The 27,681-nt window shown below is 36.8% G+C and overlaps 1 protein-coding gene across 7 annotated transcripts in view; it reads left to right on the top strand.

The window, feature by feature from the left end:
• The window catches only part of Zasp52 (Z band alternatively spliced PDZ-motif protein 52), a 53,986-nt gene that overhangs the window by 2,991 nt on the left and 23,314 nt on the right, over positions 1-27,681 (top strand). For all 7 annotated transcript variants that reach the window (XM_069498718.1, XM_034968612.2, XM_069498716.1 and 4 more), the window contains exon 2: positions 14,461-14,565. In XM_069498718.1, the coding sequence (XP_069354819.1) occupies positions 14,461-14,565 (105 nt within the window). The remainder of the gene's footprint in view (positions 1-14,460; positions 14,566-27,681) is intronic.

The following is a 27,681-nucleotide window of genomic DNA, read 5'->3' as shown; positions in this document are numbered from 1 at the left end:
GCTAAGGTAAATACCTATTGAGATTTTATGTTCCCGTATAGAACCACAAGTTCTATTTGAATCTAGATTCTATCTACGGAGAATAACTTTTACAAAGACGGGTTGGAGCATAAACAATGTTTTCTGAGTGTTTTTAAATGTGAGAATCACGCAATTAGCTACCTACCGAATAAGAATCTTTTATTGCTAAAACGTGAGACATGTCTTCCTCACTGCATTCATAGGTACAGTTCTAGCTGACCCGGCGAACTTCGTACCGCCTAACAGTCGATTCTTCAATTTTTCTCTCCGTAAGAACCATCCTCGTACTTCAAGGAATATTATAAAAAAAGAATTAGCGAAATTGGATCAGCTGTTCTCGAGATTTGCGATCATTAACACATTCAGCGATTCATTTTTATATATAGAGATATAAATAATAATAATAATATAGAGTTAGGAAAATAATTAATTTTTAAAATATTTTCCTATGAATCAAATAAGTTGTGTGATGTGTATATGATGTGGAAGTGGCATAATAATAATTATTGTTTGTGTTGTAGATATTATGTCTATCCTTCCTACTAATATTATAAAGAAGAAAGATTAGTTTGTAATCAATTAATTCTGAAACTACTATAACGATTCTAAAAATTCTTTCACAAATCACAAGTCAAAATGATAAACAAGAGATCCTTATGGTGCGCCTAAGTCTGTCCGTACTCCGTAATAGTTTTGGATTTGAACATTATTTATTTTGGCCAAAATGGAAGGGGGTAATTTAAAATGGGTTATAAATTTACTATGTTGAGTGGGGTATCGTTTGACAGGGCATCATTTGCACATTCATCAACAGATTTTATTCATTTCTAAGGTCCAACAGCCGTACTTAGAGTCGCTAATCGTTACTTAAGATTAAAACGAGACAGATTTATGTGAGAGACAGTTATAGCTCTGTCTCGTTTTAACTAAACTTAAGTAACGATTAAGCAACTCTGAGAACCTACGGCTGTTATTTTAGACATATAACTAATATTTATATAGTTCTTTCTAAACTACGGGACGATTTACTTTTGTTTTTTATGGAAGTAAAATTGTTTTGCGGTTGCCAATGATTTCCTAACATGTTCGTGTTCTAGAATCAACATGTCAAAACTCAAAACAAATGCGTTATGTTATGCCATTTATAGGTCTATGGTTATGCCCATGTTTTTGTGCGAAAGACAATCCCATTTCCAAAAATAAATATCTAGATACCTTCCAGGTAGGTAGGTAAATGAGGACTTAACGATCCTTGTCTATTGTTATTTAAAGAAGAGCTCTTTTTGTCCTAGTGTAAGGGTATTAAATAAACTGGGCAGTTTAATAAAAATCCATTCGATTTATCGATGCAGGTACTTTTAACATGTTTAGATGTTTAGTTTTTTTTGCGTTTTTTTTGCTGAATAAAGCGCGTGCTCCCTGCTGGTTCAAACTTGCTCTTTCCTTTTTAGGGTTCCGTACCCGAAGGGTCCAACTGGACCCTATTACTAAGCCTCCGCCGTCCGTCCGTCTGTCTGTCTGTCTGCAGGTTATCTCGTGAACCGTAATAGATAGAGTTGAGATCAAAATGAAAATGAAAATAAATTAAAAAGTGTTATTTCTTGTACGATGGGACGGAACCCTTCGTGTGAAGGTCCTACTGGCACTTGACCGATTTTATTCAATACTAGATGATGTCCGCGACTTCTTTCGCATGGATTTATATTTTTTTGAAATCCCATGGGAACTCTTTTATTTTCCGGGATAAAAGTAGCTTATGTCCTTCCCTAGAAAGCTAACTCTGTACCAAATTTCATAAAAATCGGTTAAACTGTTGGGGCGTGAAAAGCTAGCAGACAGACAGACACACTTTCGCATTTATAATATTAGTTTAGATTGTAAAATATTTTATACGGGTATATTGTTTAGTAATTAACGGTTATAATTCTTATATTATAAATTATAAAAATTTCGACATGTTAGCTGCAAGCAAAGCAACGCTAATGAAGATCAAAGATGTCATTAATTAGCTACTGGACCTTTCCGATCGTTATTTGAACTATTAACCTACTTTCAAAACGGATATATTGTCCATTTATATGTATTTTGTTGCACATGTGGAGTAACCTTGAGTTTTCCTTTTATATGGGTAAACACGTTACGTTATGTGCAATTTAATTATACGACCTGTGCTAGGAATTTATAATTATTATTGTTGTCAAGAGCACGAGTCGAGAGAGTTCCAGTCGGTAATTCTGAAAGTCTTTTAAATTTTTACTTTACAAAATATGTAGGTACTTATGTAATTACCTAATTGAAAATATTTTTATTGTAGGTACCTATTAATATACGTAGGTAGGTAGGTATTTTTAAATTAAATATATTTTTAATTAAGTAACGAGTTAAATTTTTGTCACAATATTATAATGGTAGAGTAAATTGATCGATCTTTATTTATAGGATGTTTAGCAATAATTAAGAATACCTACCTGATACCTCATGTAAAATCTTATGTTTACGTATGTCATTTACCTTTTAAGTAGGCATGTATGACTCATTTTGATTTGCCGTTTATTTTATTTGCCTAATCGTTAGGTATAGATTGTGTATCTCGAAACGTGTTTTATGTTTGAGGAAGCGCGCACGTTAGATCATTTCCAAGAACTCAAACCTTGTCGAACACAAATTTTCAAATAAATAGACCGTAAGCATATTTAAATACCACACCTGTTGATAACTCTTTTAGGTACCTACCTAACTTTGACCTAAATAAATAAGTAAATAACCTTATCGGTGTTTACTGCACAGTGCACATTAACGCTTAAGGATAAATTCTTACAACGGCTGCTTGATTTGTACTAAACCTTCTTTCCTTGATGGTCCTAGTGCAAGTTGGACCAGCATGTTGGGCGAGTGTAGTCGGCGAAAGTACCTATACGGTCTGTACTTGTGTAAAACGACGAAATAGGCAGGTGACACATACACGTTAGCCAAAGTACCTAGTACTTATTGGATTAAAACACTGGCGGAAAATATTAGAGATCCTTTCCAGGCGATTCTTCTTTCTTTCTTACTTTATGCGCAGGTTTCCTCAAACGTTTATTCAGGTGATATTCATTTGTCCGTTTATATTCATTAATCATTAACGACGGTTAGAGGTGTTCTTAAACAAAGAAATAGGTCTAAAAATACCGTCTTTTAAAAGGTCAAATTTTTCTTTTAAATTGCCTTTGAGTTCCTGCACACTTTTTAGCTGGCAGATGGACCGAATGCCGTGAGGTTTTAATATTATTTTTTGTTGCCATAAGCAGCGGTTGGTGAGTCACAGGCGCTGAGGTCGTCTCGCCTGCGAGGGCCAGGGTTTAGATTACTCATAACTGTACCATAACCTATGCCACGCTTTGGTTTCCTTCCCTTTGTTTTGCGATGATTTATTTTGAGGTTTATATAACGATACATATACGATTAGTATAGCTTTTAACCTGTACCTGTAACTTGTAACCCTGAATTTCTTGCCATAGTCTACCTAAGTTCTGTCTCCGAAAATATCTTATATAATATATATTAGTTATAGTATAGTTATAGTATAATAGTTTAAAGCCTTGTTGACAAAATTGACTAGCACCTAGCACAGTATATATTTGGTGATATGTACGTATAGCAGGTACGCGACAGGTCGAGGTGGCAAACCCGGTGCAGGCGAGCGCGGGTGACGTGCGGGTGTGCGGGGGGTCCCCTCCCCGATTGCCATCTCGACCTGTCGCGTACTATACGTACCTATCACCAAATCTATACTGTGCTAGTCAATTTTGTCTACGACCCCGATTTCCATCTCAACCTGTCGCGGACTATATCTGAAGGTTTGGATAGACAAAATATAGCGCGTCGGAAACTTATCCAAGGCGACTCCTAGCCTAAAAGAAGTACTTAATTCAAGAAAATATAAGAATATGATCGGTGATCACACTGAAAAACGCACGTAGGAGTTGCGCTGCGGTCATCATGCTTCTCTGCCGTCTGGCTAGACCTTTAGAGCGGAATATGGTTATTCGCTTAGGTATTTCACCTTACTCTACATTTAGGCATCCTCGGAATTTCGTCTCGAACTCTGTCTAGGTAATAAAAAGCTGATGACGTCAAGTTAACTTGTACAGGTAGTAATTTATAGAAATGGCTAACCATAAAACCTAAAACGAATTTTATGGCGCTGCGGTTCAATATTACGCCTCTTATTTTTAATGCAACGCTTCGACTCGTTTCGTTATTGTTCAACAATTTTTGCCATAAAAGTGCGATTCAGTCTGAGGTGAAAGAGTCAACGGGTAAGAGCCAACTAGGGAACACCGCCGAAAAGAGTTTGTTCCACAGTTTGCATGGGCGTGAAAAAAAGGTCTGGCACAACGAGCGGTAGAAGTGCACCAGGTCTTCGAAGCGTAACGTGCATTCGTTGCATGTAGGTAGGTATAGCTTCCGATACTTTAGCGGAGTTAAAAGTTTAATCGCAGCATCTGCCTTCCGAAAAGCGATCAAATCGCCAATCACCGATAAGTACTGACTTTCTATGTGTACTTTGGCCTTAAATTGAACAGAGTAGTTATATTCATTCGAGAATGAGCGTGCCATTCATAAACATGCCAATATGGCACCGGGATCAATCGTGCACATCCGTTTTGCTCATTCTTAGGTCGTAAGCCAAGTCCTCGCCTGGAACAATACTTAGATTATTTTATAACTCGTAGGTATGTGGCTGTTGTTCTTGGTACCTATTGTGTGCATCAACCATGTTGGCATCCACATATTTTAATAAATGGTAACCTCATTGCGTTTAATTTTTAGGGTTCCGTACCTCAAAAAAAAGGGGATCAATTCGTTGTCTGTCTGTCAAGAAACCTATAGGTAACCTATAGTTTTAGATTTATCGTGTAAAATGTCGAAAAATTACGACTGTAGTCTGTAGTACGGAACCTTCGGTACCATAGTAGGTACACGGTGTACAGACAGGAACAGTTTACCTACGCTTGACCCATTTAATTAGTTAGGTACCTAATAAATAGACATAATCTAAATGCCGTGATATGATATAATTTATGGGAATATACTAGATTCTTATAGGCAGAAGTTGTTGGTTATTTGCCAATTTTAAAGCTTTTATTAATTTTATTAATTTGCTGTTCGATAACAGCTTTGATAACAGTAACACCTACTTATGTATTTGATTTTTGGAAACTTGGAAGTGCAGAGCAATTACTTTTTCCTCTACCCCGTTCCCAAGGTAGAGAAACTACCTACCTAGTTGTATAATACAAACCATAATAATTATTTCATTTCTCTTTCCTTTTCCAAACGTATGGTTTATCGTAATATCGGAAAAGGCTTTCTCGGTTCGGTAATTGGTTTCCACTTAATTCCATGTTCGACCAAAAAGCCTGAAGTCAGTGAGGGGCCTAAAAATCGTTCACGGAAAAATCTTTATCAGGCATAAGTTTTAGAACGAGGATAAATGGGGTGTTATTAGAGACGCCTTTTTGTTCGGCTCGGCTTGTTATCTATGGCGCACGTGCCATGCGGGCCAACTCTAGCAAGCTGTGGATCGAAGCTTGTGAGTTGAAATTATGTACTTAGGTAAGTACCTACTGAGAATGTTCATTTTCATACCTAGAAAAATACTTATTTACATGTCATTTATAGTTTATTTCACGACACACAGAAATATTCCATAAGGCTAAGTGTTCCTAAGTAAAATATTTGGTCATCTCATACAACATGTAATCGGCGATGATCCCTTTGATCCCGTAGAACCTATAGAGATCGTTGTTCCGTTGTTTTTTTTATATTCTTAAACGCTCATAATATATTTCTAGAGCGAAACATTACCTTCAGATGTAACGTTATCTATGAGTTGATAGCAATTTCAAAGAAGTGTTATCAGTGGGGCGTCCAGCCGTGGAGCATAGCATGGCTTCCCGCCAACTGTTTCGCTACCTACCTACTCTATATTTGCTCACGAAGATTTTTTACATTGCATTTTGGGGGTTATTGACATTAACACGGCGTTATACAATTTGTTACCCAACTTGAAAGCTGTGATATATAAAATTCAGGAGATATTTCACGGAAAGACGGCTGCGGCGGACGCGCCGTGACGTGTGCGAAGTGCCAAGTTTACGTTACCGCCCACGGCTACAGAAATAATGCGAGGTCATGATAATGTCGACTGAGTAAACTTAAAATATCAGAAAGAATTTTTACCCTCTTTTCAAAATTCGAGGAAATGTAGGTAGGTACCTACAATCTTAATAATTATCCGCGTTTTTTCCAATTTGCAATAAACCTCATTTTCAGTATAGGTAGGTAGGTACCTACATAATTACTATTCAGTCAATAGCCTGGAGAGCAATATTTACAAAGGCTCTCGGGAAAGTAAACCTGATAAGACATTGGAGTTAAAAAGGTTGTTAAATTAGTTTGCAGATGATATTTACGAAATGCAATATTCTTTAATGGGTTACTCGAGTCAAAGCTTGAAATGCTCTTCTTATACATAGGTACTTAGTTCAATGGCTTGAGTTAATTTATTTTGACAAAATTTTTGTTTGAGAAAATCATGAGAAACATGAACACATCATTTCCAAAGATATTAATTTTTTTTTCTGTAATATATCTACCTACTCGTATCTAATCAATAGTTCATCTATTATGTTAAACGGAGAACCCTTGTGAATATTAGCATTCTAAGATGTACCTACCTCTACCCTCTGTATTCTGAGCCTCTACCTTACTTACCTACCTACGCGCATATTCAAAGTTTGATAACTTTGATAAGCCAGACGAAATCAAACACGCAATACTTATTTACTGCTATCGATCGGTATGTAGAAGAAAAATATTTGCGTTTAGGTTTAGTGGTCTGTGGGTATTCCATATCCATAGATAAACATTATTTTTATTTCAAATTCACACTTGAAATGTTAAGTAGGTAAAAATAAGCCAGCAATGAACTTGAAGACATTTTCATTAAACATCGAGGCATTGAGACAATTTCCTTTTAATATTTCGAGGCCCCGACGAGATAAACATGGCATAATTTCGATGGCGCCACGTTCTCAGTTACCTTTGAATGGAGTGTAACTGACGCAAACGCTTGCGACATCTCGACCGGACTCTGGCATGCAATGTGCGTTTGTCTCATACGCAACCAAAGGCAACAACAAGCTCCGATCGATCCGAGCTATCAGTGAAAGCCGCTTTGCTTTGTTGTATTGATATTGGTAAGATTAAAAAGTCTGCTCGTTGTGAGCGCTCCGCAGTCGCGACCTCTGAAGGCCGCAGCTGAGCAAACCCTCTCGAGTCTCGGCACACGTATGTGAATCGTAATCATTTTAATAGTAGCAATGACATCAACGTTTCTTGCCAACTTTTTCAGTTGAAAACAAATGTAACTTTTAAAATTCAGCAAACTAAGGGCTTAACTTCAGGTGTCATTAGGACTTATGAAACTAACGGCATCTTTGTTTATTTTGTGGTTAAGGAGACGACTCCCACGCAACCCTCTCGTGTTGATGCGTGTCCACAATGCAGAGGTGTGAATATGTAGTTTAACACCAACTCGTTAAAATATAATTTACTATAGCTAAATTAGTAACTGCCTATTGGTCACCGCTTGCCAAAAAACCTATTTTAAGAGAAGTCAGTCTCGACATTAACTTTCAGGTGTTTTGCCAATGCCACTATACGTGTACCGTTAAATGTTATTTTCATGTGTATAGAAGAAAATAAATATTATGAACTTTATTATACCTACCTGAGTATGAACGACACTTATTGAGGAATTTTAATGTATGCTTTATGTTTTTCATTTTTTTTTAATGGAAAAGGATGCAAAGTTAGCTTGGAGTCTTTAATATTCTCAATGCTGTTTTTATGCTGAGCTTGTGTAATCATAAGCTTCGCAAATCCGCCTTACAGATTCTATTCTTGTATGCTCTGTCAATGCCCGTAATCCGTGTAATGTGTTACGACTTTACGACTTAAATTAATAATTTGCTTCTCCAAAAGATCTTAAGATTGCTATAGTTTCATTTTTGGAACAGAATCTTAAAACAAAACTGCGGCAATCAAAACGAATGAAAGTAGAAAACGTGATTAGGTAATATTTCAACCAAAACATAAGCTTAACTGATACTGGCTTCTTTTTCTTTTATTACCTTTAAAATATTTCGTCTGACCTCTTTTTACGGCCAACAAAGAAAATATGTTCATCTCACCAAATGCTGAGGTAATCTCGCGCGACACCCGACCGCAGCGTTTCGTGGTTACTCATACGAGTGACGTCATCGATTAGTGCATGAATAACAATCCGGTACAATCAAATGCGTATACGTCAATAAAGCCATCGATGTAGACATCGCTATTACTAAGAATGTTACGTGATATATAATAGAAATCGCACAAGTCATCATTTCGAAGATTTTTGTTGGGACATATCATCCAACAACCAATGCAAATGTGCAGTTTTGTGATATTATCGTACGGAAATCGGAACAGAACCAATCGGCTCATCTATGTTCACTAAATTTTACTTTCGTCTGGCATTCAACAACGAGGTCATTATGATAGTAGACTCACAGTCACACGAATAGTAAAACAAATGAACAAATATTATCATTAGATTCAAAGTCAATAGGTACGACTTACGAGTCCTTCGTGTTTGGAGAAAAATAAGAATAATAAATTCAGTAGATAGAGCATGTATCCATGTTGCTAATAAGCGGTAATAATATATCTATCTTATGGAAGCATAATAATGATAGGAATAAGATTGCATTCTTGAGATAAGGTATTCGCAAGACGCGCGACGCGTTCAATCACAATTCACAAGCAACCGCGGGAGGTGACATTGTGAGTAGGTAGTTGATAGTTATTTGTAGCGTCCACAACAAAATTAATGAAGTTAATGAAAGGAAGTAGGAACCTACTTCTTACTATTTTTTATTATATTAATTTTCTATTATATTTTGGAACACTCTGCGAGAAGTCGATTTGAATTGCAAATTAAACTTCATAAGCGTGAATAAATATTTTACTTGTATTAAAGGGCAGTTAACAAAATCAGATAGGCTGGTTCAGTAAAGCGGAGCATATTTTTTTTAAATGTCAGTCAAGGTAGGCTTGTACTTGATAATAAGTATGAGGTCTAGGTTAGAGCGCGCATGCATTGAGTAAATATTTTGAAACAGAGAAGAAGAAAGCGTTAGCTATAAAAACTGTGCCTATTGCACTTGATCACTATACAGTGCTGATGTCTAAATTCAGATTATTGCAATGATCGCAACCTTTGTTCGAAAGAGGCTTTTTCAGGAGCCACATTTCCAAATAACCTTGCGTTGTAAAAGTCCATCAAAAAATAAAACTCCTCAATCTGCTGACATTCTTCAGAGTTCAGACATTTGATAAGATGCTGTCTTCCTGACCACGACCGACAGGGTCGACAAGCTTAATATACTTACTTCGTAGAATCCAATTGGACTCCAACTAGATAACTGTTAATGGCGCAGTTTTAAAGCAACAGCTGTTATTGAATTATGTAGTTTGAAATTTTGCCTACTTATGCATTTCGGTAGCGATTTGCTGCTTAAATAAAAATAAACTACAAACTCAGGTTCTGTCTATAAAGTACACAGTTTTATTCTAAGTACCTACACTAGCGGCACGCTATGATGGCCGGTTTGACACATTACAATAGTGATGTGGAATGTCAATTTATTCTCGAACAAAAAACAATTAAGTTTTGTTTTTGTACCTGATTAAATAGGTTTAATAAAACAAAATGTATATGTTTATTTAATTTATTTGAACGAACTGAATATTTGAACGAAAATGAATATACATACTTTATATGCACACAAGAAACATATGAATACAAAAGATACCGAAAAAGGTGCCACAAAAGGCCATAATTAATCAGATTCGTCCATACTACTATTTTCACTGTCGTCACTGCTATCATCACATACATTAATAATTATATGTTCGTTTTCTATAATATTATCTATTTTCACATCTCTTTCATAATCTTCCCTTATTAATTTAACAGTTCTATTCACAACCTTTTCCCAGTCTCCTTTAGTCACATGTTCACAAGCTTCTTCTAATAATTTTAGCATTTTTTTTGTGGTAAATGGGGGTTCTGTATTGTGTCTTGCAGCATATCCCTTAATTTGAGCCCACACCAACTCAATCGCATTATACTCACAATGGTAAGGCGGTAACCGTATAACTCTGTGCCCATGTTCTAATGCTATTTCGTCAATGACGTATCGGATCTTGGTTGGTTTGTTTTCTTTTAAAAGACGTACTAATTCCGCTTTTAACATATTCATGTTTGCATCTACGCCATTTTTACGAAGCCATGCGACGATATCAGCTTTCTTTTGGGATTGGGCAGGTGGCTTGTCAATTTGCATCGAGTGGTATGGGGCGTTGTCCATAATTATAATAGATGGTTCAGGGAGGCTACACAACATTGAGGTAAACCATTCAGTAAACTTTTCTCCATTCATGTCTTCATGATAGTCTCCAGTGGTTTTTGACGCAAAAGCCATGAGAGAACCTTCGACAAACCCGTTGATGGTTCCGGCGTGACAAATTATAAGTCGCGATCCTTTTCCTACAGGAACTTTGGAAGTAGATGCTGCTGTGTCATCGTTCCAAGAACGGCCTACAGTATGGTTAGCATTAAGCCATGTTTCATCCAAGAACACAACATTTTGCCAATTTTTGATTTCTTTCACTTGCCGTAAAAAAGTATACCTTGCCATCGCTATATCAAATCTTTCCATCAATATTTTGCGTTTGTTACATTTTTTGTATCGAAATCCAATGGTCTTCAAAATCTTCGTTAAAGAACTTTCCCCACCGAAGAATAATCCAGCTTCCTTCAGTGAATGCACCAACTTTTTTCTTGTTGGATACTCCTTCTGTAAATAGTAGCCGTAAACATGTCTTCGGATAGCATCGGCATCAAAGCTATCGATGCCTACGACTGGTTTTGCTCGTTTTCTCTTTTTTGGTGTGTGAAGTTTATTTTCTTCTGTGCCAGTCTCGCCATATTTTTTTTTAGTTATCCGTCTAACAGTTCGTTGTCCAATATTAAGCGCATCAGCTACGCGTTCAACCACTGACGTTATAGGTAAAATTGGCCCTCCATTTTGAGCTTCACGATCGAAATAGTTACGAAGGCGTATTAGGAACTCACGTGTCTGACTATTTAGAACAGTTCTCTGCGTACGTTCGGTCATATCGACGAAATCCACAACAAAGGGCTTGAACAGAGTCCAAATTAACGAGCAAGGGTCAACAGTAATGCAGTATCAATATTTGAAATCCAAAGCCAGGTCAAAACTATATCACAATCGCATTGCACTGACAGTTTATACTTTTCGAAGCAACGTCAATTCGAAACTGCTTTGTTTTGCATTGAGCATTGACGCGAGTTTGCCGGAGGTAGTAGTTGTGCTAGCCAGCGATCCTATGTGACGATCGTATTAGATTCCATTTTTAAAAATTTATTGATATTTTTTGCGATTTCAGAGGTTTGTCCACATAGTGAAAATTGTTCATATTCACAAGTACATTCACCCCTTAAATGGTGCAAACTGATTTTTCTACACTTGTATACATTTAAGAAATCAATTTAATAAATAAATTTTGAGTCCTAAACCTAAAACTACATTCGATAAAATTTATGAATCTCTGCACATCACTATCGTCAATAAAGTAATACAATTATTTCCTTCAAAGTCGTTATCAATTAATACGGAACTTCATGAGCGGACAAACGTCAAACCGGCCATCATAGCGTGCCGCTAGTTTAGTTACTTACCTACGAACTAAAAGTTGCCTCTTAGGCAGACGGCAGAAAACGGCTTCTTTTCTGAACAAATAAATTATGAAACAACTTGAGCGCCAAGTGGTCGAATGAATCGCGTTTCATTAACAATAAACGACCTGACGTTTAATTTGGTATTTAAGGCTTTATGTTATAAATTGACGTGAATTGATGGAGATGTAGGAGTGTCAGTTGAACAGCGTCTCGACCTTTTCATTGGTGGATAGGTATGCATTCCATCAGAATATCTCGTCGCATTATAAATGCAGTGAAATAAAAAAAGATTTTGCATTTTACGCTCGTCTTGCGCAACCAGTCCTAGGCGTGGTGTTTGTTTTTAGAGTTTGTCTATTATTAATTCTCTACTCGAAGTCAGTGATTCGTATCGTCCACGTGCAGAAAGTTTAATTGAATATTTTACTAAGTAGTCCATCTTACATTAGATTACAGCAAAGCGTAAAAATATTTAGGAACTAATATAACCGTTAGTTAGTAAACTCGACTGGAGTAAACAACAAATAAGGAAAATTCAGAATGGCACAAAAAGTCCTGGCGAAATTTGTCAGAAAGAGCCAGAGCCAATTCCGACAAAAATGGACCTATCGAGAGCCAGAGAAAGAGACTCTTTAGGGCTAGTTGTAGCTGACTTCAGCAAGAGTAGTCGTGATTCGCTATCCCAGAAAGTCGTGTTGCTTTGAAGATATTGTAGTGGATGTAGAATGTAGATGATAATATTATTATCTTCGTTTATTAATTTAGATAGCTCTATTTATATATTCTATTGACCGTGCTCGTTGTTTATTGCCATAATTTTAAGCACATTAGGTGCTTGCAGCCGTTACAGTTTCATAAAATAAAATAAATATTCATGACCATTATCGCGTTCTAACAGGGAATATCAAGAGCATATGATTGCTTTTACAGGTAGAACCCGATTTAAATGGCTCAGTTGTGTAGATCGTTATCGTCCTTACTGGGATATTGAATTACCGTAGATAAGGTCTTCGAAAGGTTATACTGATAAGCTTTCCGACCGATTTTCTTTTGATGGCTATTATTAAAATCGATATTTACCATTTCTGCATCTTGCCTATAACAAATCAACTTTAAATATATTCCATTAGGTAGGTACAGTCTTTGAATTCTGCTTATTTTTTACTTTTTATTTGGACACGGACACTTGTTGGGCAAGTCTGCCGTTTATTCGGCATCATTTCAGACATGATCATGATAATTTATTTCTATAAAGCTTTTCAATGTCTTATAAACACAACATCAGCAATGAGCGTTTTGCACTTGACCATATTTTCTTCAGCGTCATGCGTCATGAACTCATGACATTTATATAATCAAGATGTGGTTACGAGTTCGTTTAAATCTTTTGAAATTATTATAAACGTATCATTAGTAAAGCGCAATGTCATTTAATCAAGATGATGCTCAGAGTTCTTCATTAGACCTCATTATTATTATAAACGTACTTACCTAATCTTTGAGCACTTAAAACAGGCAAGCACAATCGAGATCGTATCTGCAGTCTCCTAATGAAATTTAGGATACCGCAGAGAGAAATCTTCTCTGTGTAAACTGATAAATGATTAGTTATTGTTTATTCCTTGTACCAATAAACGAAAGTTTTGCTCTCAGCCTCCTTTCACTAATGTCTTTTGGTTCTCACTTAGATCTTTGCTGAGATAAAATAGATCGCAACGTCCGAATAGTTACAGACTGCGGTCAGTGAAGCTTTGAGTGAAAATAAATCTTCAATTAGGTCGATCAAATGCCAAGCCTGGCCTATGCTGCATTGCTATACTAATTTGGTTTTTTGTCAGTTATTTTAAAAATAGGAGAGTTACAGAATTATAAATAAAGAACATATTAGCTACACTGGAACTGGTGAAATATTGCTTTGTCCCAGTTATGAGTAGACGTATTAGTTACTTACTGAGCTACCTACTAAATATTGTTAAGCGATAAATATTTTACATTTTGTAGTATGCGACTTTGTTGTTTCTAAGATTAATGAGAACTTAAGAAGCCGTGATGTCTCCGAGTGTACTTGGATGAATTTCATTTGTCCGTCCGTTCGTCTGTCAGAGCCTCATAACTTCGGATCGGAATAAATGCAAATAATTACCTACTTCACAAACAATATGCAAATCAGTGACCCCAAGTCGAGCAAAATACTGCCTGCTTGTTTTTTTTCTTGCAAAAGTGTTAGTACTCCGTAGGCGCTAACACTGATGCCACTATTTGAAAAAGTTCTAACTCATAATCTCTTGTGAGGTTCCGCCTCCGAGGTCTACTTAGTTTGGGGCGAACCACTAGTTGCGTATAAGTACCTGCTTTTAAGAAACCCAGCTATTATCTATGGAGTTGTTTAATTATTCTTCACTCGCGTGCGAATTGCGGCGTGAAAGAAGAGCAACATTGTGGATGAGTGTTTCCTGCCGTTCCCAGATTGCTTCACGCGTTTTCGCGGCGCATGTCGCGAGCGAGTGAACTGTGGAGAACGGGCATATATATTATTATAATTTAAAATAATTTATTAACATATGCAAATGTGCTTACAGATGGCACAGTTAATAACTGTGCGGCTGAACAAGTCCGATCAGCAGCCGCTGGGTTTCCGGCTGCAAGGCGGCAAGGACTTCGGCACGCCTCTCGTCGTACAAAAGGTAAGCCCTATGTGCAATAACGGTTTGAAATGTGTGAAATATGTAAATGTATAACACAAAGACGATTTTCAAAATCAATTTTTTTTCTTGTGGGACTTCAAACTCTATCACTTGTTTGACAGAGAAGAGACATCGTTGCCAGAGTGAACTAGAGTGAGGAAATCTTAGAGGGAATTTTCAGTTTGATCCTGAATCGACGATATGTCAAATATGTAGGTATTAGGCATCGACATAGGAATACCTACGTAGTAGTACTTGCAAATTCTTTGGTATTAGGCTATCTATGGTGACGTGAAATCAGGGCTACCTATAGCGTCAAATGTGCTTACTAACATTTGACACCTGCCCTTGACGTCGAAGCCTCGATGTTTTGTTAGAAGTTCCCTACTGTCGTGAACTGTGTCAACAATCTATTTATCCATGACTTTATAATCGCGCACTTCGATCCCTTCAGGACTTTAGTACTTACTTCTCCCTGAATATCCTCGCCAGGAGCATTCAGTTTGAAGGATCAGTAAGTAATCACTAGTTCGAGGATAGACTTCCATTGTTTTATGTCGAAGACGATACTCAATGTCTACGCTGGATTAATCCATGTGTGAATTGCGGGCTTCAAGTTCACTTCTTTCACAGACTGTTCTCATTGCAAAGGGATAAGACTGTATCGATTTGGCTATACCTGCAACCAATTTATGGCTTCCTTTGCCTATAACTTACCCACTAGTCATCGAACGCTGTAGTCAGTAAATGTTTTCCATGCCATTTGATAACTAGGTCTAGACTATGTCGATACGATATCTAATAATAATAGTAGGTACTACCTACTTGGGCCAGCACAAAACAAATCTAAACACGGCATTCAATAGATACCTAGCTAAACTCAACCATATGTATAAATTACATAATTAATTGTTTATTTATAAATTAATTACCTGCACGCCACGATAAATACAGTCATCCAGGCCAATGACACGACTATGGTCTAATTTTTTTATCACTTCATACTCGTGTATGTTTAGTTTGCGTAGGCGAGTTGCGACAGTGCATAATTAAACGGAACGGTCAGTATTGAATAAACATCATTTTCATCCGTTTGGATAACCGGATGAGTGACCTAACTATGATTCTATAAAATTAGGTTAATATTTTGTTTATGTGCCTTATGTCCAAATAATAAAAGATTTTCTCTTGTAATATTGTAATATTTACCTCCTTTTTTACTAGCTCTACAAAAAGGTAAACCGCTGAACGCGCGGACTTTTCCATCAAACGGTTTTACGTTAACGCACCTAAAAATATGAAAAGACAATTGACAAACCTTTAGCTTAATGATTCTTGGTAAATTCCTAGCGTTATTTTCATTGATGTTGGAATCCCCCTCTACTTGATGAAGCATGTGGGCGGGGTAGGCGAGCCGCGGATATGAGCAAACGCTCATATCAAAGTCTTTTGAGCACATTACTATGGGCCATTTTTGCCCAATTGTCACCGTGATTAGAGCTGCCGTACAAAACTCGAAAAGATGCCGAGTTTTACTGTAATTATAAGTCGTATGCGAAATAAAAATGTGAGTCCGGGTAAATAAAGGAATTTCTTTCGTCCATAAGATAAAAATCTACTAAAATATTTGTAGATCGAGGCATAATCTCGAAAAATTATATCGGTTGACAATGTTAAGAGCGTTCATACACAATTACCGATTTTTTAGGAATTATTCATGTGTGAAGTGCTACAGATATTAGGAGTAATAACGAATAAAAAGGTTGAAATATTTAAGAACAAGCCTTTCTTAAAGATCTATTGCAATTGAATTATTAATTTTATTGTAAAATAATAATCCTATCAAATCCTTATTCTTGCGGAAGACGTTTACTAAATATACGATTTTGAGTGCGACTTTAGTCCGACAGTGCGTCTTTAGTTAACATATAACCACGAAAAACACATATAATAAACACATTCTCTGGTTATTTCTAACAAAGACATTTATTTCTAACATACAAAAACTACAGTGATATCAAAACTCAGTCTTTCACACAGTAAATACTCAAAGCCCCGTTTGTTTTAGTGGTTTACTAAAACATCGGAAACACACGAGTTTCTCGCAATGCCTAAAATAAGAGAAGATATACATAGCAATGCTAAGAAACATAAGGCCAAGCTATCCATACGAATACGTCCATACGAATAGTCTGACAGTGTCACTTAGAAGAATATAAGAACTGTCTTGAAATTGTCTACTCCCTATTACCATATGGTACCATATGGTATGGTATGGTATGGTGGTATGGTATGGTATGGTACGTAGCTTTGCCAATTTCAAAAGTCTTCCAATCATAGCTAATGATGATCACGTATCGTGGTCAAGCAGAGCAAACTCTCCGTGTGCGTAAAAGTGAAAACTCTAGGGCAACAAGATTATAAAGATAGCCAGACGTGAAAAACTGACTAGGATACCCTTAAGGCTCTTGAAAACTATCAGACAGACGGTTACCACACAAAAAATGTTCGACACCTTGGGTCACTGGTGATTTGTGAAAAAAAACTTCACATCCATACAAAAATTATTTTTAATTTTCAAAAGGCTCCCTAGAACATTTTTGTATGGAACTCTTTTTTGACACTTTGCATGTGCACAGAGCTTGAAGGTTTTCTTTCAGAAAAAAAATCCTAAAAGTCACAGTTGTACAAAATTTATCGGAGTACCTTAATTACAAATTATACCTAGACCTATCTCAGTGCTAACAATGCTTTCAAATGTCATCCAGAAAATTCTGAACAACCAGCCAACCAGCTTCTTGAATAGACATAACATATTATCTGAGAATCAGTTTGGTTTCCGGAAGGGAAAGTCTACAGAAGATGTCATCAACCTTCTGACTGATCAAATTGTTAATCGTATAGAAGCTAAGAACATAGTAGTAGGCGTGATTATTGATCTCACCAAGGCTTTTAATACCGTCTCTGTTCCTATACTTGTGGGCAGATTAGAAGCTATTGCTATAAGGGGATATACACTAAGTATCTTCAAGGATTATCGCTGCGGTCGGGAAAAAAAGATCGCCAGCAAACAAAACAAATTCATATAAAAATTTCCTTCATTTTCAAACGGACAAAAAACTTGCGAAGTGGTCCCACGCGTCAACGCTCTTAATTTTGGGCTTGCGTGTGTCGATAATTTTATCGATTGTGTATTTTTGTTAATAAAGGCTAAACATCTTGTAGTACCTATTGTTATAAAAAAGTTTAAGTACTATAGCATAATTTATAGTAGGTAGTAATACAACAATAGTAGATCTATTTATATAATAAGACTTCCTCCGGCCTGACTGACAGACTGATCTATTAACTATCTGGTCTATCAATATACTTATATAAAGTCTATCAATCCGCACATGGCCAGCATGGTAGACTACGACCAAACTCTTCTCACTCTGAGAAGAGACCCGTGCTCTGCAGTGAGCCGGCGATGGATTGATCATGATGATGATGGACAACAATTGCATATTTTATACTTTGCCAAAACAAGACAGGTATATCATGGATTGACTGGGTATTCTACAGAATGACTGAATTATAGACATTTCCGGTACCATTATTGATTTTGAAATCGTAAGAACAGGATCTCGGCTGAATCGAGAAGATTGGTAACTTAGGTAGGTACAGACTGATATTTAACATACTTACATATAAGTCGAGTTGAGAACTTTTTTTTCGAAAGTCAGTTAGAAATCGTCATGTATGTAAATAAATTTAAACAATGCCATACCATCTTTAACTGCCCTTTAAGATAGCCACTAATTATGACGTATTGATAATTATTATCGATATCGACTTCCAATTGTTACACATCACTATTTGTCAGTGGCTTGTGTATTGCCAGTGACGTACAAAAATTTTCACAATAATTTAATTAATTATTTTTAAAGTGATTGCCTCGAGCGACATGTACTTTATATAGTGAAACATGTTTTTCAGATGTTTGCACAATAAGCACAATCATTATCAACGCTTGGAACATGATATTAAGAACTGAAAATATTTATTGTGCAAATTTTTATCATAGCTGGCAATACAATACTTCAATGGTACTTCAAAATCAACCCTACCGTTAAGAAGATACAGACGATTTTTGCTTGTAATTTTTTGACCAATAGTAGAGTCGCGATGGCTGTGTGCTGAATACGCGATTCTTTAAGATAGTGTGCGAAGTGGCTCGCACGGTTTTCATACAAAAGTAACTTCATCAGCGTTCTATAGTATTTATTATTCTAGGGTTATTTTGTATAATAGAAACATGGATACGTATAGTACAAGCACAGAATATATGGCACAAGTATCTACACAGTAGTTCGAAAAAGGTAAGAAATATATTATTGTGAATGTACCTACTCTGCTACCTATAGGTACTTATAGGTACCTATAGTAGAGCCACCCACACTTGGCTATCGACCGATCGAAGTGTCGCGACGACACGACAACAAGAACTGGATACCTTGCATATTTGTCGCCTTTCCTTTCTAATGATATGAAACAAAAAACTTGCTCGTTTCCATTAGGTTTGTGTCATATGTACCTACTTTGAACGAGGTAGCCCTTAATTTCATCAACATAGGAATAAATTTTATATGCAGGATAAAGTCGTAAGTTACTCGCAGCTATAACCAAATTTTCATTTCACAAAATACCTACTTAACGTAAGATATACGAGAATAGTTCTATACCGCCGATTTTGAAGATATACTAGGTATTCACTAAAATATAATAATAGATGTAAAAATTTCGGTCTGTCTATAACGGTTCATGAGATATGTAGGTACAGTCCGCTGACAGAAAGATAGACGGCTGGACAGACGGAGACTTACCTAGTTCCTATTATCCTAATAGATCCCCGTTGGCACCCACGCACGGAACCCCAAAAAGCTTCGCAAGAATATCTAACTGTATACCAACAGGCTACATGCATGTTTATCTGTTACCTACATATTTTTTGTTTGTCGCGAGCACTTGGTCGTGTATTTTAGCATTTGTCATGTATTATCAATATCCGTGTGTTCAAGTGGGTGATTAGTTATCCAAGGAGCTTTTACCTCTCATTAACTGTTAGATGGCCTCGTTAAAGTAGTTTCGACACTCGTCATCAGTTTTAAGGTCCCCGCCACATTGACTGTTTATTTTGAAAACCTTGCCTTGCCTTCAAACATCACTTTATTTCAGCTAGACTAGATTTATTGTCTGCGGGTGTATACCGTTCCGTGGTTTAAAACGTGAGCATTTAGCGACTCTCGCGCAAGAGTTGCGATCTGAAATCTCAATCTGAAGTCATCCAACCAATCCAATAAACCAAGTAATATAAGTTAACTTTAGTTTCGTAACGCAGATTTTACACACGAAGTCTAAAAATAGGCCAAATGTTGTGATGACCAAGGTCACCAAGGTATGTCTGAAGGTCAAGAGCACTCGTACGTCGTAAAACAACAATAGGTTCCTACTTCTAAAACTTTCTGATTCACTTTCAGATAACACTCTAAAGTAACGTAGGTAACATCTTGATATTAAATATTCATCATCATCATGATCAACCCATCGCCGGCTCACTAAGCATGGGTCTCCTCTAAGAATGAGAAAAGTTTGTCCATGATCTACCTCGTTAGCCAACTGATTCACACAATATCCTTGAGAACATTATGGCAGGCATAAGTGCGATCATAGTCTAGCAGCACAGAATATACTCGTATTATACTAATAGTTAAAACATCGTATCGGCCTCCTATACGGCGGTCCAGGTTTCGATCCCAGATATGCTGCCCCTCTAACACTTGCTTTAACCCTTTTCTGTAACGGCGAAAGAAAAATCGTGAAGAATAAATAAATCTTGCGGTTGCAGTGTTACCGGAAATTTCCTTTAGTGTTCCGATAACTGATTGCTACCTTTATTTTGTTTGTAAATAACATCTCCCTGAGTAAATATTCTTGTAGATACTTATCCACTTAGTGTTGCGGAAGTAGGGGACCACGACCTTTATGGTTCCGACCTGGCCTTTCAAGGCAAAGTATTGTTATTTAAATTGGGAAATTCTCATGCTCTTTTACGCTACAATACATAAACAAATTACACTACATAAAACATATACGGTCAGTACTCAGTAGGTAAGGAATTTTACTTATTTGGTAGTTAGAAATATTTTGTCTAAGCGCTCCTAGAAAAACCGCATGCTACCGAAAGGGAGAAGCACTTATGGCAGAGATTAGACTATGGCCGCGGGCCGTGACTGCCTGTCGACGACGACGGCTTGAGATGCCGCTTCAATGTCTGCACTCCACACGCTTAATACCTAGTTCACTAACAGAAGAAATTAGCAGAATGTTTCGATGAAACGCTTATACTCCGATCAACGTAAACAGAAAATTCCCTTTTTTTTTAAAGAAACTCGGCTAAGAATTGAGATTTTCTATTAGTAGGTTTGTAAAAGTATCAACTTTCAGTTTTTTTTAGCCTTGCTGACCGCTTCCGAAATCTCGCCCTGTACTAGGTGTATTTATAACTTCACAACAGACATGAAAAGGTAATCTTTAAACAAACAATTGAAGATTTATTCTTGTTCGTTTCAATAGTTGAATAGAAATAGCCCGGCTTACTAGCCGAGATAATTAGTTTGAATCACGAAATGACGACACTCTATCGTACAAGGTAATAAATAACGATACTGGTACCTCATCTTTCTTATTAGATTTAGCTTCGACCTAATTGGCTTGCCTAGACTGATAGAGATTGGCCTTGCATTAACAACCAGAATCCAGATGTAGGTGGACATGTAATAAGAAACTTTAAAATCTAGCAAGCTTATTCTATAATTTTGCATGACAATTTCTTCCCCGTCTAAACCTGTCTTCCACATGGAAAACGAAAACTCACGATTTGACAGAGGAATCTTTGCAGGATATATCGCGATACAACTGCTAAATGTCAAAATGATGCAAGGATAACTTCCAGCACAACTAGTTAAAAAGTTTGGGTAGGTAGTTCACTCTGTTTTAAGGACATGCTAACATTGCGCTTTTCTTGCGACTTGTCACCTCACAAAGTCTGAACCCATACTTCATTTTTTTTTTTCACTTCATTTTTTTTTATTTATTTTTTTATTAAGAATATTAGCCATATTAAATGACTAATATTCCCCTTTCCTCTCCAACTAAGCGTCAGGCTCGTACTAGGAGTAGGTACCACAATAGTGCAACGGGCGGGGTTTGAACCTATAAAAAGTAAACATTTTATCTGACAGCGATTCCTGTTTCAAAAAGATAGAATAACCTTCCAGCTTAATCCATACTAATATTATAAATGCGAAATTATGTCTGTCTGTCTGCTAGCTTTTCACGGATCAACTGTCCAACCGATTTTGACGAAATTTGGTACAGAGGTAGCTTGCAACCCGGGAAAGGACATAGGCTACTTTTTATCCCGGAAAATTTAAAAGTTCCCACAGGATTTTATAAAACCTAAATCCACGCGTACGAAGTCGCGGGCATCAGCTAGTTGCTTATAAAGCACGAATGCAATTAATACATTTAATTGTGCTCAACTTTCATATTTTAAAACCAGGACTGGGGTGTTGGTGTTGTAGGTATATACCAATCATCCTAATTCACATGACATCGATCGACACGTTTAAGTGTAGTAGCTGGTTTATTTAAACAGTCATGATGATCATTTGCTTCACTTTGATTTGACTTAGTTACATAGGTACGTATTTACTTAGGTACCTACCTACTTCATTTTTGACCGATTATTTATTCGCAAATATTGTTGGTACCCACTTAATGAAACTTGATGATTTTCCGACTATCGTTCTTTAAGCATCAAGTCCCATCCCATAATAACTAAGTAATAAAGTAGATACTCATCTAGGTATATAAATTTTATAAAAACCATAGAAACACAATAAACAGATATGAAAGCTTAGAATATATCTTCCATAGGTTTGTCAAAAAATTAAACAACTTTGAACAAACTTTGAATAAATTTGACCTACTCATACGTTTAACTCTATATGATTTCGGCGTTAAAAATTAAAATAATTTAGTAGGTAGGTACCAAGTACCAAACACATTATATTAGCGGAGAGTTCACTGAACTGCTAATTCCCGGATCTACACGATGTGCCTAATCATAGCGAAATGCATTCTTTATAAAATGCTATTAGAGAGGTTAGCAACTCTACCGCTAGTTAGGATGGAACAAGTTATGAATGACGTGCAAAATACAAGTGGGTGTGTGAATCGTATCGTACGTGTACCTCCATGTCCAGTGAGCCATGGACTTGTACCAGATGTCAGTTGAGATTTTAATCTGCACGTAAAAAATGAGCTTTAAATTGTACTCTTTAAGCCATCTGACGTCAGACTTGGCATAAGTGTTTTTACGCGAGCCATTGAATACATTGCTACTTGATACCTGCTAAAAACTTATCAGCCTCAGCATGGTGAAGATGTTAGGAAAAGAAAGCGTTAAATAAGCATCACTAAAATCACACATATCGGTTTAGAAATTGGTATAGGTAAGTACGTTATTTAAAAAAATAAGCGCCGAATTGCAGAGAACCTTCTCCTTTTAAAAAGTATCTAACGACTAATAGAAATACCTAGCCTAGATATTGATAGTATCTGAGTGAAGATTTAGGTATAACTCATAGATTAATTATTGGTCTCATGGTATAACTACTTGAATATCAATATTTTATATTTTTCCCCGGAGGTTGCCTTAGAACCTTAAAGGCAAAGATACGCGACTTCAGATGTCACTCTCGTGCCTATAGTACCTAGGTAGGTATGCGAGCGAATTTAAAAAAAAAGACCCTCGATTTAAATAAAAATATGAAGGGGCTTACTTATAGTTTACTAATACACCTACTGTAGTTTTATAATGATAAACCAGCTGTACTTAGCTTCAATAATTTTAGCCAATAATCAACGAAGAAACATTTTTTTTGGTTACGCTTCATGAGTGTTGCAAAAGTTTGAAATACCATGTCGTTATTATTAGATTTTCATTCACCTACTAACCCACATAATATTATTTCTTTCTTAGTCTTCATGTGTTATTATGTGATCTTGAGCTAAATATTATATTAACTAGCAATCTGCTAGCCACAAGATCAGTAGGGAAATAGGCTCTAGAATGACCTAATCGATACAGGTTTTTACTGCATACCGGGCTGGCCGGCCCTGTCGCGTCACCACTTTCCTGTCTGGAATACTGGCAGTGGCTAACGAACCATTCAATTATACGTTTAAGTATAACTTTATAGTTTCATATACCTAAGGCTGACATGCGGAGTTAGCACGTTGCGATTACTTATAGAGAAACGTTTGAGTAACCCCTTTGTTTTTTGTCCGCCCGAATTACTTTTGAGACAACAAATAACGCGTGTTCTAAACTAGAAGTGATGTGTGTAGTTGTGGTCCGTTGATAAGTTCCACACAGTCCACAATTCATCCCCGCAGATTTTCAACATTTCTATATAGCATCCCTTTGATCTGAAGGCATTCAAATTATTTCACGATATGCGCGCACATCGATGAAAATACATGTTCGAGTATAGGCTCGATTAGACAACCTTCTCTTTAGAGTTGGTTAAAAAGGACATGAAACACAATACAGTACTTACTACTTACATAAGTATAAATATAAAATATGATCTTTGTCCGTTTAAGGTGTTCGCAATGCGCTGACGCAAAAAGGCTGCCTATTTAGGATAGAGCTTTGTCTGTGGAGCTTCGATATGGAACATGATATGCCGAGTAGTAGAAATACATTCACGTATGTTTTGAAAAAATACGTGATAAGATTGTTATGTGTTGTCTCAAAATATTATATCGTGATATTCATGTCTATAAAATAATAATGAATTTACATAGTTCCTGCTGTTTAACATTATTTAACAGGTAATTTCAGCTTTCGCCCAAAGATTTACATTGCATTGTGAATTTCAAATAGGAAGGTAGGTACCTATAGTACGCGGCAGAAAGTAATGTACTTACATCGACCTTTAGAAGGACATAGCATATTTGTAGAGCATTGTCTCTGTCGTTGAGACCGACAAAGTGTCATATAGGTATGAGTGATAGAGACAACGCTCTACAAACCCGAAATGTCATTCTAGAGGCCGATGTACATTACTTTCTGCCGCGTACTGTATGTATAGTTCGCGACAAGTTGACATGGCAATCGGGTTGGGGACGCCCAACACACCCGCACAGCGCCCGCGCTATCCCGGTGCAGGATAGGGGGGCTGTAAGGCTGTATCTGTCACGAACTATACCTAAGCATGTTTATAATAAGTATAATACAGAAACATAAACAGAAATAGTTAATAAGTTAGATAAAAAATATTATAATTAGGTATAGACATAGTTAAGTAATTATAGTAAAATTTAAAAAATTAATTTGTAATGCATGCGTCTGTGTTAGTAGTTACTAAAATGTATATATAATTAATCTTAATGTAAGTGAACAGTATGTTCTTTTTGAGAATAAATTCTTTAAACCGAGGTAGGTATGAGTACTTATATTAAGACCCTGGCAGACTGACGGAAAAAGTGGAGATTCATATAATCGGTGTACTTATGAGTTATGAGGGCGACACCCGCACCGGGTTAGCGCGGGGGCTGTACGGTTGTGCGGGGTGTCCTCACCCCGATTGCCATCTCGACCTATCGCCTTCTGGCTCTATAGGTATTTAAACTGGAAGATCAGACTTCGCTCGGTAATATTAGCTGAATTTAACCCTTTTACCTAACTACAAACTATTAACTAGATTCACTTTTAACCGGACTGGCTGGACACTGGACAGCCGTAAGCGGGCGGTTGCATAACTGGTCGGGTTTTGTAGCTTCGAACTTCGAACACAATCTGAGTCACGTACTGGCAGGGATTTGTTTGGAAATTAGAACGCCGTGCGGCGACAACGTTCTGTGGATTATCGTCATTGGTATTTTCTAATTATCTGGTCAGGTACCTACGCCTGGTTGGCAAAGATACCTACCTTCATATTTATATTTTAATAAAAACTTACTACGATAACAAACTAATTACTACTTGGTCTACATCGGTATAGGCAAATATCTATAGAAACCCCTCTACAAAACATAACAAGGCTCTGTAATAAGCGTACATAGCTTCGCAAGGATATATAAACAGCAAACACAGCCCTCGACGGAAATAAATGTTCAACGATGATCTGTCGCAGATCCTGGAACGTTTTATGGTTATTAAACCACGAGGCACGCTGCACCGGTACATTCTTACGTGTTTCATGTAGTGTATTACAATTCTTACACACCTACGCGCGCGTTCCGTGAGTCAGACGTTCTGCAGTGCAGTTTCCGTCGCACTTTGTGTGAGTCCAAGACTCAAGAAAATATAATATGGCATGCCCTCGCACGACGGGCGGGTCTGCATTAATCTCTGGTTCTTGTATTTCTGCTGCCGTATATGGCATGCGCGTGCGCCGACACGCTAAGGGCATTGCCATAGAGCTTTACAGAAATCATGTGTTCAAAACTTTTTACGTTTGGCCAGAACCGGTAATATACCAATTTTTACTTATACCTACAAGTTGTGTTTAATTTATTTAATGTTCGAGGTTTTTTTGTAGCCTCGACGAATAAAATATATTTTATAGGTAGGTACTTAATTAAAAAATCACGATTATTTTATAAACTTACCGTACTAGGTAGGTACACACTTAAAATAATATGTTTGACTTTACAATCTACACTATATCAGTCCAGCCGACTGTAATCTTCCTTCCCCCTAGCACTGTGTGTAGACCCAGGGTGCCTTTCCACTAGAGATGAGCGAGGATATTTGCAAAACCCGCCAGTAGAATCGCATTTCTATATTTAGCTTTTCCACCAGACAGGTTGACTGAAACTGACTACCTACCTATAAGTAACCCGTAAGAAAAACCGAATAATTCCGTTTCCGAACCAGTGAGTAATAAAGCACTTTGAAATTTTTGAATAAAAACCTATTCTATTCCATAAGGTATTGTTTACGAGTTTGACCAGACAATTTGGTACCGTAAAGGAATAAACGTTGCCAAATACCACCACCACTAGGACTGACCGATTTTCAAACGGTAAAAAGTGTAAACTGTTGTAGTAAGAATTTGTAAACGAATTGTTGATTCACCTCTCAGGACAGCCGAGTGCCGTTCTTACACTCCAGAACCCAGATCCACATGAATTTAATTTACAACGTAAAAGAAGCCCTAACTTTATAAGGAAATTTCAGCGCTGTTCACAATTTTCCGAGTAGTCTGACAAAAATAAAATATGATGTCATTGTTTAGAACAATTGTGGTTAAGTTTGTAGCAAAGCAATTTCTGCTGATTTTATGCATCATACCTATTATATAAACGATAGTTTTACTTTGGAAAAATGTCCTATAAGCTGGTATATGAAACAAAACATTATCTATATTTATCGGTAACATACGAAACATCATTTTTGTCTCCGGGATTAAAAAATCACTACCCATACCTTCGAAAGTGTGTTTGTTTTTTTGTTTGTCCTTCAATCACGTCGCAACGGACTACGGAGCAACGGATCGCCGTGATATTTTAGGCTACTTTTTAGCCCAGAAAATCAAAGTTCCCACAGGATTATTAAAACCCAAAATCCACGCGAACGTAGTCGCGGACATAGCTAATGCCCATAGAGTAGACTATAAATGATTTTAGTTTATTTGAACATAGGTACCTACTCTCCAGTCTCCAACATGTTTTTCTGCCCATTTCGTGGAAAGAGCGTTATCAAAAAGCTAGGTATGTAGACTGCAACACATTATTGGCGCCGCATTAAAGGTGGAATAAACTTAATGAGAATTTAATGTTTCCCACAAGCTCCCATTGTTCTTTTGGTCTCCCCTAGCTTAGTTCATTCTGCCTAGATCTATAAGAAATCAAAAGACGCGTTATTAAGAAGTCATTTTGAACTTACGATTCTATTGTAAAACTGTATTATCAAGAGTTATGTGTGATTCCTAATATCCCTAATGGGTTTCCAACTTTCCACACGGCATCGTTATGAAAAACTCATGACACTGTTTT

The sequence above is a fragment of the Maniola hyperantus genome, chromosome 5 (genome assembly GCF_902806685.2).
Source record: "Maniola hyperantus chromosome 5, iAphHyp1.2, whole genome shotgun sequence".
NCBI lineage: Eukaryota > Metazoa > Arthropoda > Insecta > Lepidoptera > Nymphalidae > Maniola > Maniola hyperantus.
Note: the sequence above shows the minus strand (reverse complement) of the source record. Positions and strands in the feature narration are given on the sequence as shown.